Source organism: Anomaloglossus baeobatrachus, chromosome 8 (assembly GCF_048569485.1).
Source record: "Anomaloglossus baeobatrachus isolate aAnoBae1 chromosome 8, aAnoBae1.hap1, whole genome shotgun sequence".
NCBI classification, from domain to species: Eukaryota; Metazoa; Chordata; class Amphibia; order Anura; family Aromobatidae; genus Anomaloglossus; species Anomaloglossus baeobatrachus.
In genome coordinates this window covers 135,966,298-135,979,623 of record NC_134360.1, presented here as the reverse complement: position 1 = coordinate 135,979,623, position 13,326 = coordinate 135,966,298, and the positions used below count along the sequence as shown (strand labels likewise).

Here is a 13,326-nt window from a genome sequence, read left to right as displayed (position 1 = left end):
AACACAGGCACCCCTCCTGGGAGTGAGAGCTGGGTCCCAGCTGTAATATCAACCAGTGACCCAGCAGTGATCACGGGGGTACAGCACATGAACCCCCACGATCGCCATGACATAACTGTACGTCAAGGGTCGTGAAGGGGTTAATATTTTAGAATACAAACCTGGGCAAACTGCAGCCTGCTAACCATAGTCAGCCCTTTGAGTGTTCCTGTGTGGCTAAGGACAGCAAACGGCTAGAAACAGTGTTGCACCGCCTGTGAGTTGGGGGGGAAAACCGGTGCCAAATGGCACTGAGATTGCCCAGCCTGCAGTCTATATTTCAATATCAATGGCATCTGCATTTGCCAACGGCTCCCTAGTCCACCATTCAGCTTGTGTGTGTGTGTGTGTGTGTGTGTGTGTGTGTGTGTGTGTGTGTGTGTGTGTGTGTGTGTGTGTGTGTGTGTGTGTGTGTGTGTGTGTGTGTGTGTGTGTGTCTGTGTGTGTGTGTGTGTGTGAGAGAGTTTCAGTGAAGCAGGTGCAATGATGTCACAAAACCACACCTGCTGTGCGAAGCTTCAGTCTGACCAGAGCAGCGCATCGGAGCTAAGACGGTAGTGTTTGAGGGGGTGAGGGGGGTTTGCTTTGTTTTTTTACTGTCACTACTTGTGAGGGGAAACTGTGGGGGCATCATATTAAAGGAAAGGTGTCGTGTTTTTTTATTTTTGTATTAATAATAGTGATTATGAAATCACGTATTTTTAATACAAAATTAAACTCACTGTATATTTCGTTTTTATTTAATTTTAGTTTTACTGAAGCACTGGGGGCTGCCATCTTGGATTTGCTGTATGTAACGACAGTTACTCACGTCAAATACAGCAGTTTCCTGGGCAAAAAGAGTTAGTTGTCGGGTTCCGACCATATTCTGGAACACAGAGACAGCTTGTGCTGTGACCTGACGCGCTCCCTGGGCTGTCCAGATCACAGCAGAGGGAGCAGATCAGTGCCATCTCTGTGGAGCTCACAGCGTATGCTGTGTGCTGTACTTTCCCCCGTCACCCACCGGTATGTGTGAGTACCGGTTCCGTGCCGCTGCTACCCTCCTCCCTCCTCCTTCACTACCCTCCCCCCGCCCCCTGCTCTCCCCCCACTACCCTCCCCCCTTCTCTCCCCACCGCTACCCTCCCCCTCCTCTTTTGCTACCCCCCCCCGTCCCCCGCTCTCCCCGCTACCCTCCCACTCCCCCACTACCCTCCCCCTGCTCTCCCCACCGCTACCCTCCCCTTCTGCTCAATAGCAAGTGAGACAATGAATATTAATATAAAATAATAATATTGAGCAGAATCATTTTCAGCCTATTAGTTCGGCTCTCCACAACTCTGAGATTACATGTAACGTTAGTGTCATACTCCTGTGTGCATGAGGTCTAACACCACGTGTGCAGGTGAAAATAGTGAATATGTAAAACGGTTTTCTGCATAAGATCATCCTTGATGGGATGGATTCATTTATACTTCAAGTAAAGCACAGAATTTATAAGGGGAAAATAGATGCAGTAATCCCTGCCGCTGTACAGACATCTCAGTGGAATCTGACATTATAATACAGACTGATCAGAGTCCAGTGTTATTGCCTTTCCTGCCCAAGGTGTAATTTGGATCATTAGAAAACATGGCCACAGGAGGCATATACTGCCACCTTACTTCTGTTGTCACAGAGCAGCTGGAAAATGTCATATACAGTGGAAGCAAATAAATTTGCAAAAAATTCTACATTTCTGTTTTTTTTCTGTCAAGATGGGGTGCAGGGTACACATTACTGAGAAAAAAATGAACTTTTTTGAATTTACCAAATGGCTGCAATGAAACAAAGAGTGAAAAATCTAAAGGGGTGTGAATACTTTCTGTACCCACTGTAGCATGAAACAAGCAGTACAGGAACGACCACCTTGTCTGTGCCCCATGACTTCCTTGCAACGTGTTGGTAGACGACAGATGGATCAGTACAATGTCTTAATCCCATTCACAAAACACAAGACTGCCATAATATAAAGGACAAGAAATCTGGCATTATGAGGAAGGAGAAGGATCCTATGTCTGGAGCTGATGCACGCTCGGCTGTCAGACCTGTAGACAACGATGACCATACCCCGCCATTCAACTGTGACCGCAGCTGGATAGTGCAGGGCCGGTGTCCTAGTAATGGGGAGGTCACAGCCACCGGCCCCAGCAATCAGACGATTATCACATACCCTGTGCATAGGCCATACATGGAAATTACTGGAAACCTCTTATACTCTGATTATGGCCCTTTGAAGTGGTTGTATATATGCATCATATACACCTCTGAGGTGAGGATCCACTGATGTCATGTCCACAGTGAAGAGAGGCCCCAAAATATATTATACATAGAAAATATATAAATAATAATGATTTCACTTTTTGTGACAAATGCTACAAAGGCGAGAGGGGTTCACTATAAAATACAGAAGAGTAACCATCATATTCATTTTTTCCATAAATTAATACTGCAAGTGAAAATAAATGAAAATAAAAAAAATTGTAATATTACATAATATTATATAGTATAATCTTTGTATTTCCACGTGTAATGAGAATATTCATGAACTGAGAATTTTTAGAATGAATGAGCAGTCCAAGATCAAATAGTGGTGGATTTCTATAATAAAATATATCACTAGAGAAACCCCCCTCTTTCTGCTCCCGCACTGATCACTCATTCAAAGATAGAGGACCATTGCTTTTTGTTTTCGAGCACAGACAGCGTACCTCAGGTGGCAGAACGACATGGTGACAGGGGTGGGGACTATGACCTGAGGAGTGTCGGCATCCTTCTCTTTCCCACACAGGTAAATGAGATGAAGTTCTGGTGAACTCAAAATCTGCACACTGTTCCAGTTTCTTACTAAAAAAAAAAAGAAAAAAGATGTACAAGTAAGAGATAATGCAAATAATAATCCGAAGACAATTTATGGTCTGTAGTAAAATCCAGAAGCAAGACTATACAGAACAAAAGAAATTAGGACAGGGGAATTCACATTATAGCTGTGGTCACTGCAACAGAAAGGAAAGGTTTTCTGCAGAGTGGTGCATGTGTATCTGCAGCAGTAGGGGGAGTCCTGGTCAAGCAGTGCATGTCTATCTGCAGCAGCAGGGGAGTCCGGGTCTAGCGGTGCATGTGTATCTGCAGCAGTAGGAGACGTCCGGGTCGAGTGCTGCATGTGTATCTGCAGCAGTAGGAGACGTCCGGGTCTAGCGGTGCATGTATATCTGCAGCAGGAGTGTCCGGGTCGAGCGGTGCATGTGTATCTGCAGCAGTAGGGGTGTCCGGGTCGAGCGGTGCATGTGTATCTGCAGCAGTAGGGGAGTCCGAGTTTAGCGGTGCATGTGTATCTGCAGCAGTAGGGGTATCCGGGTCGAGTGCTGCAGGTGTATCTGCAGCAGGAGTGTCCGGGTCTAGCGGTGCATGTGTATCTGCAGCAGTAGGGGAGTCCGGGTCTAGCGGTGCATGTGTATCTGCAGCAGGAGTGTCCGGGTCGAGCGGTGCATGTGTATCTGCAGCAGTAGGGGTGTCCGGGTCGAGCGGTGCATGTGTATCTGCAGCAGTAGCAGGAGTCCGGGTCGAGCGGTGAAGCGGTGCATGTGTATCTGCAGCAGTAGGGGCATCCTGGTCGAGCAGTGCATGTGTATCTGCAGCAGTATGGGCGTCCTGGTCGAGTGGTGCATGTCAATCTGTAGCAGGGGAGCGTCCAGGTCGAGTGGTGCATATGTATCTCCAGCAGTAGGGGCGTTTGGGTCTGTCTTATGTCACTTCTGGGGCTGTGTGTGACAGGCGGTTGCTCCGCACCAAACCATTACGTATATGGGCCCCAAATACTATCAAGTCAGTTACTGGATTCTCAAAAAATATTACATTAAATGTACAAGATCTTGTGTACTGACGCTACGAAGACAGAAAGAACTTGTGGATGCAGGGGACAGGTACAATGGCCGTCACCTGCATAAAGCGCTGTATATTGTACGGGGCAGCTGTGGTTTTGTGCCTACTTTTAGGAAACATATACTGTAGGTAGGAGTTGTGGGATGATTGTTACAGTTTGAAAATTATTTTTATTTATACACATTTAGAGTAGGGACAATGACCAGGAGCCCTGACCGTGAAGGGGGTAGAGGGGTTTACAGCCTTTCCCTTATCTTACATAAGGCTCAGGGAGTACAAAATGATCATATAGAACATAGTCACCAACCCACCCTCCAGGAGTCTCCTCAAGCCCCAGAGTTTTCGTACCCTGCTGCCCCTAGGGCTGAGAAAAAATAGTTCTGTGAACCTCCTCCTGCCTACTGGCCACTTTAGGATCAATTGCCCCGGGGTAACATTGTGTGTGCATTAAATGATGATGTGGCCACTGGACTAAGCTGTGGACCTATTAGATGGACTCCAGCCATCCCCTACATCTTAGCTTCCTTGTCCCTGTCCCACCGTGTGCAGTACACCAGCCCAGCGTCCCCCTGACAATATATTACAAAACAGTATATTCACAGGAATCGGTAAGTTGGAGAAACCAAACAGAAAAATTAATTACAGAAAAGAAATTTACTTCTAAAATACATAGTTTATTAAAGTACAAAGTTAAAAGAAACAAAATGGAAAAAAAACCCCCAAGTAACAAACAAAGGGGAGAGAGCGCCCACTATCCAAAAAGGAGAGGGATATGGTGAAGAAAGCGGCTGGTTGAAAGTGAACCAGTAGGTGATATATCTGGATAAGGATAATTATATCACAATACTAGTTAACTGATGCTAATATCTCAATATCCAAGGTAAACAAAAGTTACCACCACCAGATAATCACCCTCAAAGCAATTCAAACCAGTTGATATTACAATAGTCGGACATGGACACTGTTGTCCCAGGTCTGTCAGTCGGTCAATTCAGTCTATGATACATAGTCATCAATCCAATTGAGTCTAATATCTAAATTCTCTCATATATTATGAAAGAACATATATCTATGAATATATCTATCTATGAGTACATAAAGAGATCACATATTCTAGTCCATATATATATATACCCCTGATGAACCTCTTTTGAGAGGTGAAACGTGTTGAGTTATTTTCTTGATGTTTTCTCGCTCCTTATTTCTTTGGGATGTTTAATTTAGATATTGGACTCAATTGGATTGATGACTATGCATCATAGACTGAACTGACCGACTGACAGACCTGGGACAACAGTGTCCATGTCCAACTATTGTAATATCAACTGGTTTGAATGGCTTTGAGGGTGATTATCTGGTGGTGGTAACTTTTGTTTACCTTGGATATTAAGATATTAGCATTAGTTAGCCAGTATCTATATATATATAATTGCCTTATTCTGTCTGTCTGTCTGTCTGTCTGTCTTGCTCCAAAATTGTGTCCTTACGGTGACACAAAGCTGATTGGCCGCTGGGCTCGCCATGGCCCCGCCCCCCGCACGGATTGGCCGCTCGCCCAGGCTGCGCCCCCACACGGATTGGCCGGCCGCTCGCCCAGGCTCCGCCCCCCCCACAGATTGGCCTCTCGCCCCGGCACCCTGCAGGCATTGGCAACTCGGCCACGCCCCGCCCCCCTCACGCAATGCACGCTAGCTCTGGCCCCGCCCCCCCCACGCATTCCCCGAACCGACACGGTCACGGAGCCACGACTACCAGGTGAGTACTGTACCCCTGGGAGCCCACATCAGAGTACGCCGCCAAACCAGCCGACACATACCCTCGCATTGCTGGGGCTGGCCGGCGTATGCTGGTGTGGGCTCCCGTGCGAGCGGGGGACGAGATACGCTGGTAACCATGGTAGCATAGTTACCAGCGCATCAAGGTCCTGCAGCGGCGGAAAATACACACACGCACACACATAACAGCACACACACACACACACACACACACACACACATCAGATCACACTCACTCTCACACACACCTCACACACACACATCACACACACACATCACATCGCATCCACACATCAAGGTCCTGCAGCGGCGGAACATACGCACACACATAACAGCACACGCACACACACACACACACACACACACACACACACATCACATCGCATCCACATACTCACAACATCCTGGGATATCGCTTGCTTCTCGGCGGCGATACTGTGCTGTGAGCTTCCAGGACCTGCCGGAGGATCACATGGCCAGAAGCATGTGGTATCTCCGGATGTTGTGAGTATGAGCGCGTATGTGCAATATCGTCAATGTGTGTGTGCGTGAGTGTATGCGATCGGGTGTGTGTGAGTGTATGCGATCGGGTGTGTGTGAGTGTATGCGATCGGGTGTGTGTGAGTGTCGGCAGAGGAGCACGGCGTGCTGGAGGAGGCTGGGAGGAGAGAGGCTGATCCTGGGGAAGGCTGGGATGGGGAGGCTGAGAGAAGAGAGGCTGATGCTGGGGGAGGCTGAGGCTGGGGTAGGCTGGGAGGAGAGAGGCTGATGCTGGGGACCGAAAAGGCTGATGCTGGGAGGAGAGAGGCTGATGCTGGGGGAGGCTGAGGCTGGGGTAGGCTGGGAGGAGAGAGGCTGATGCTGGGAGGAGAGAGGCTGATGCTGGGAGGAGAGAGGCTGATGCTGGGGGAGGCTGAGGCTGGGGTAGGCTGGGAGGAGAGAGGCTGATGCTGGGAGGAGAGAGGCTGATGCTGGGGGAGGCTAAGGCTGGGGTAGGCTGGGAGGAGAGAGGTTGATGCTGGGAGGAGAGAGGCTGATGCTGGGGGAGGCTGAGGCTGGGGTAGGCTGGGAGGAGAGAGGCTGATGCTGGGAGGAGAGAGGCTGATGCTGGGGGAGGCTAAGGCTGGGGTAGGCTGGGAGGAGAGAGGCTGATGCTGGGAGGAGAGAGGCTGATGCTGGGAAGAGAGAGGCTGATGCTGGGAGGAGAGAGGCTGATGCTGGGGGAGGCTGAGGCTGGGGTAGGCTGGGAGGAGAGAGGCTGATGCTGGGGACAGAGAGGCTGATGCTGGGGACAGAGAGGCTGATGCTGGGGACAGAGAGGCTGATGCTGGGGACAGAGAGGCTGATGCTGGGGACAGAGAGGCTGATGCTGGGGACAGAGAGGCTGATGCTGGGGACAGAGAGGCTGATGCTGGGGACAGAAAAGGCTGATGCTGGGAGGAGAGAGGCTGATGCTGGGATGAGAGAAGCTGATGCTGGGGACAGAGAGGCTGATGCTGGGGACAGAGAGGCTGATGCTGGGGACAGAGAGGCTGATGCTGGGGACAGAGAGGCTGATGCTGGGGACAGAGAGGCTGATGCTGGGGACAGAGAGGCTGATGCTGGGGACAGAGAGGCTGATGCTGGGGACAGAAAAGGCTGATGCTGGGGACAGAAAAGGCTGATGCTGGGATGAGAGAAGCTAATGCTGGGATGAGAGAAGCTAATGCTGGGATGAGAGAAGCTAATGCTGGGGACAGAGAGGCTGATGCTGGGGACAGAGAGGCTGATGCTGGGGACAGAGAGGCTGATGCTGGGGACAGAGAGGCTGATGCTGGGGACAGAGAGGCTGATGCTGGGGACAGAGAGGCTGATGCTGGGATGAGAGAGGCTGATGCTGCGGACAGAGAGGCTGATGCTGCGGGCAGAGAGGCTGATGCTGCGGGCAGAGAGGCTGATGCTGCGGGTAGAGAGGCTGATGCTGGTGCAGCATGGGGGATGGAGCACGATGGGGGGTGCGCAGCATGGGGGATGGAGCACGTTTGGGAATGCGCAGCATGGCGGATGGAGCACGTTTGGGAGTGCGCAGCATGGCGGATGGAGCACGTTTGGGAGTGCGCAGCATGGCGGATGGACCACGTTTGGGAGTGCGCAGCATGGCGGATGGACCACGTTTGGGAGTGCGCAGCATGGCGGATGGACCACGTTTGGGAGTGCGCAGCATGGCGGATAGAGCACGTTTGGGAGTGCGCAGCATGGCGGATGGAGCACATTTGGGAGTGCGCAGCATGGCGGATGGAGCACGTTTGGGAGTGTGCAGCATGGCGGATGGAGCACGTTTGGGAGTGCGCAGCATGGCGGATGGAGCACGTTTGGGAGTGCGCAGCATGGCGGATGGAGCACGTTTGGGAGTGCGCAGCATGGCGGATGGAGCACGTTTGGGAGTGCGCAGCATGGCGGATGGAGCACGTTTGGGAGTGCGCAGCATGGGAGATGGAGCACGATGGGGGGTGCGCAGCATGGGGGATGGAGCACGATGGGGAGTGCGCTGCATGGGGGATGGAGCACGATGGGGAGTGCGCTGCATGGGGGATGGAGCACATTTGGGAGTGCGCACCTCCCCCCAACACACACACACACACACACACACACACACACACACACACACACACACACACGCGCGCACTGCACAACACACCACACCACACACACACACACTGGGAACCACAAACAACTGCCCTACACAGACACCCACACACACAGACAACGCTGCACACACACACAACACCCAACACACAAACACCGCGGCACACACAAATATACGCACATACCGCACAACACACTAATTGCACAAAACATACCTCCCCCCAAAACACACCACACACACAAACCGCGCAACACACACACAACGCTACAGACACACAGCGCTCCACAAACAACGCAACACACGCAACACACATACAACACCGCTCTCACCCCCCGTCACACCCAGACAACACCCAGAACATGTACAGCGCCCTACACAAACACTTGGTAACTACACACAACAACATCTATATATATATATATATATATATATATATATAAACAAAAATCATACATGAACTACACAATACGTAAATTCTAGAATACCCGATGCGTAGAATCGGGCCACCTTCTAGTTGTGATATAATTATCCTTATCCAGATATATCACCTACTGGTTCACTTTCAACCAGCCGGTTTCTTCACCATATCCCTCTCCTTTTTGGATAGTGGGCGCTCTCTCCCCTTTGTTACTTGTTTTTTTTGGTTTTTTTCATTTTGTTTATCTTTTAAGTTTGTACTTTAATAAACTATGTATTTTAGGAGTAAATTTCTCTTCTGTGATTAACATTACAATACAGGTTTATTTCACCTTTGCCTCGTACGTCCATCCCACAGCTGAGTGATGAAGATCGGGATACAAATATCTTTGACTTCACTGCACTTGTTCAGTCTAACCTTTATAGAACAGGACTCTAGTCCACACTCGGCATGTGTGCATTATGTACCCGCGTGAGACACCGCCAAACACAGCCCAACATGGGACATCACTGATGAGGTCCCATCTACAGGCCCTGCTTTAGGGGGACTGTACACCACGTGGCTGGTTGGAATAATGTAATTATGGCCAGATCATAATGCAGGTTCAGGAGTGGTGTGACCAAGAAATAGAACAGAGGCACAATATGTACATAGATAGCCAGGATTTGAATGAAATGAAATGTTTACAGAGAAAGGCTCAGCTTCCTCAGGACCCAGCTACCGATTTCTGTGTATACCTAAAATCTATTCTCTAGTGGAGTTGGAGATAGGCTTATTAGTGGGTGATTAGTTGTGGGTGTTGTTTTCTCCACACTAATCACCCACTAATTATGTTATCACGCTCCTGTGGGCCCAAGTGCCATGATTTGCAAGAGTGGAGTCACCATTGTCTCTTTGCACATCTCTGCCTCCCTGGCAATGAGCCGGGTTTATGTTTCCCGGATTCATGAGTGCACTGTGTATGACCATGGAGGCAGCAGTGAGCCAGGGCTCTGCAAATCACACGGATGACAGTGTGCCACTCTACCACGGCCTCCCTGGGCATACACAGAGCGCCAATGTAGCTGTGGTACTTACACCCAGCTTTACTGCAAAATGTCAGGGAGGCCGAGGTTTAAAAAGAGCCAGTGGTGATGTCGCTCTTCACGTTACTCACACTAACGGGCAAGATAATATGATTAGTGGAACAATTAGTCCAGGAAAAACAACTCCTCCCCACTAGTGACCACTGAACGAATAAGCGACTAAGGGTACCTTCACACTTAGCGATGCAGCAGCGATCCGACCAGCGATCTGACCTGGTCAGGATCGCTGCTGCATCGCTACATGGTCGCTGGTGAGCTGTCAAACAGGCAGATCTCACCAGCGACCACTGAACAGCCCCCAGCCAGCAGCGACGTGCAAGCGACGCTGCGCTTGTACGGAGCCGCCGACTGGAAGCTGCGGAGACTGGTAACTAAGGTAAACATCGGGTATGGTTACCCGATGTTTACATTAGTTACCAGCGCTGTGTGCAGGGAGCAGGGAGCCGCGCACACTGAGCGCTGGCTCCTTGCTCTCCTAGCTGCTGTACACATCGGGTTAATTAACCCGATGTGTAATGCAGCTACATGTGCAGAGAGCAAGGAGCCGCGCACACTGCTTAGCGCTGGCTCCTTGCTCTCCTAGCTGCTATACACATCGGGTTAATTAACCCGATGTGTACAGCAGCTACATGTGCAGAGAGCCGGAGCCGGCAGCACAGGCAGCGTGAGAGCTGCGGAGGCTGGTAACTAAGGTAAATATCGGGTAACCACCTTGGTTACCCGATGTTTATCTTGGTTACAAGCTTACCTCAGCTGTCAGACGCCGGCTCCTGCTCCCTGCTCGCTTCATTTGTCGCTCTCTCGCTGTCACACACAGCGATCTGTGTGTCACAGCGGGAGAGCGGCTTTGAAGAAAACGAACCAGGGCTGTGTGTAACGAGCAGCGATCTCGCAGCAGGGGCCAGATCGCTGCTCAGTGTCACACACAGCGAGATCGCTAATGAGGTCACTGCTGCGTCACAAAAAGCGTGACTCAGCAGCGATCTCGGCAGCGAGCTCGCTGTGTGTGAAGCACCCCTAAAGGAGGCCTGACAGTGAGGGAGTAAAGGCACGAATAAACACATGGTGGCAGGAAGCTGACACCTTCCCTTTAATGGTCACACAGGTTACCTTCTAGAAGATCCATGTACACTAGAAAGGCTGCATAAACTTGTGTACTTTCTGCCACGTCCATCATCATCATCATCTCCTTGAACTGCAAAATATAAAGATAATAAAATTAACCTGAATACTTTTTGTCATTTTTTTTTGTAGAACAGAAAAGCCAATCTGGAGCAGAAGAGCAAACAGCCTGTGGGCTAATGGCAGTTAGAGGATCTCTACGTGTTAGGGCAGCTCCAGGTCCGGGTAGGAGACAGATCAGACACTTCCTGTCAAATTTCAATGCCCAAAAGTGCTGTCTGTCTGACCAAAGTCTGCAGATACGATTCCCCACTGTTCCCGATGAGACTGCGCGGCCTCGTGATCTCATGGATGTGATTTTCATACTTGCTGTCATGGGCCAACTAGACGTGTTCAGTTCTTCTCAATAGAAGTGAATTGAGAGAAACCAGAGTCTAGTCATCCTGTGACCGCAAGTATGAAAATCACATCCATCAGGTCACGAGGCCGCACAGTCTTATGGGGAATATGATTAGGCAGCCTGATGTCAGTGAGAGACTGCAGACTTCTGGCCCAAGCCCGGACAATTCTACAGTATCTGTTCTGTACTGAGCAGCTGTCAGGACCCCCATGTTTACCCCAGTAATGCACTTTACGGCCCAAGGATTCAAGTAGATGCTGAGTGGTGGGTGCTGAGTTCAGTGCAATCAGCAAAGTAATGGCAACTCGACGATTTATTATAGAGGTAAATGACCCCCAGCAGTGAATGTTGGGGGTTGTAGTAAGAAACAGTCAATGTACGTGTACAGAGGCGAGAAGGAAACAGTCCACACCAGTATTGCAGTTTTAACTTGCCTTTTACTTTGGGCTTTGTACCGGGACCCGCTGGTGCCTGTCCCAGGTGTTCTCGCTCCCCTTTTTCTCCATGCCAGCTGTGACTTGGGGTAGCTGTCCTCCGTGCACACTTGTTGTTGATGGGCTCCTGTGGCCTAGAGCTTCTGGGGAACTCCTCCGTTTCTGTCTTGATCCTATTGCAGGCAGCCTGAACTATTTAAGGGGGTCAATCCCCGGTCCCCTCTTTGCTGCTGATGCTTCAAACTCTTTGATTGGCGATGAACCCTGGAGATCTTCTCACCTGGCAGATTTAACAGTTGACCATAAAGTGTCCCGCTGTCCTAGGGTCTGCATCCCGCCTCGTGCTGAGTCCTGTGAGCCTTGGTTCCAGACTTCCACAGGCGTCTCGCGGTTCCTGGAATATTCCACTTCCACAGGTAACCCACGGTCCCTTCACTCCTGTTACAGCACTCCGTTGTTACACCTTTCATTTCTTTCCTTCACTTCCACCTTTCAACTCTCCTCACTAGTGATGTGTCGGTCTCGAACGATCCGACACAAAGATCTGGCTCCCTGCTGTGAACGACAGGAGCCGGATCACTAGTATGAGCCACTAAAAATATCTAAACGGCTCTTTTCGCAGTCAAACCCCGCCCACCCGCGGCTAAACTCCGCCTACTCAGCAATCTAATTGGGCGCTTGTAAGTGGGCAGGGTTTAGCCACGGGTGGGCGGGGCTTTGGCGGCATCACTATAATTTTAAATATGTGTTCCCCTGGGGTGAACACATATTTAATAAGGAGCCGAGAACGAGCTGAAAGAGCCGGCTCTCTTTGGTGAACGGAGTCATAGGTACCGGCTCACCAAAAAGAGCCGGACTGCCCATCACTACTCCTCACTCCTAACTCCTTTTCCTTCAACTCACTAAACACTTCCTCCCGCCAACTTCCCAACTGACCACTGGCCCCTCCCCTTGCTGGGTCTCTCCCTAAAGATTGGGTGGCGACTATCCAGTCAGTGCTCATCCCTTTTACCTGTTGCTAGGTCTCCCAGTCTGGAATTGGGGTTGTGTATGTGGCCTGAAGGTGCTGGTGTGTTGACTGGCACGGATACTCCGGGGTTTGGGTTTCCACGTTCACATTTGTGGCACCTGGACCTGAAGGGGTGCTACATTAGATTCAATGGCACAAAGCTTGTGCGCCTGTCCACACTCCACGGCCTGCCCCCATCCATACCCCATAGCCTGCCCCTGTCCGTACCACACGTCCTGTCCCCTTTTGTGCCCCGAGTCCTGCTCCGTCCGTGACTCGCGGCCTGCCCGTCTGTACTGCACTTCCAGCCCCCGCATCCTGCCCTCGTCTGTACCCCGCATCCTACCCCCATCTGTACCCCGCATCCTGCCCCCATCTTTACCTCGCATCTTGACCCTGTCTGTACCCCGCATCCTGAACCCGTCTGTACCCCGCATCCTGAACCCGTCGGTACCCCGCATCCTGAACCCGTCTGTACCCCGCATCCTGAACCCGTCTGTACCCCGCATCCTGAA

At 50.6% G+C, this 13,326-nt stretch overlaps 1 protein-coding gene across 2 annotated transcripts in view; it reads right to left on the bottom strand.

The window, feature by feature from the left end:
- Positions 1-13,326, bottom strand: part of TSEN15 (tRNA splicing endonuclease subunit 15) — a 54,006-nt gene that overhangs the window by 30,585 nt on the left and 10,095 nt on the right. For both annotated transcript variants that reach the window (XM_075322016.1, XM_075322015.1), the window contains 2 exons: positions 10,957-11,041; positions 2,772-2,907 (listed from right to left, as the gene is read on the bottom strand). In XM_075322016.1, coding sequence (XP_075178131.1) covers positions 2,772-2,907; positions 10,957-11,041 — 221 coding nt within the window. The remainder of the gene's footprint in view (positions 1-2,771; positions 2,908-10,956; positions 11,042-13,326) is intronic.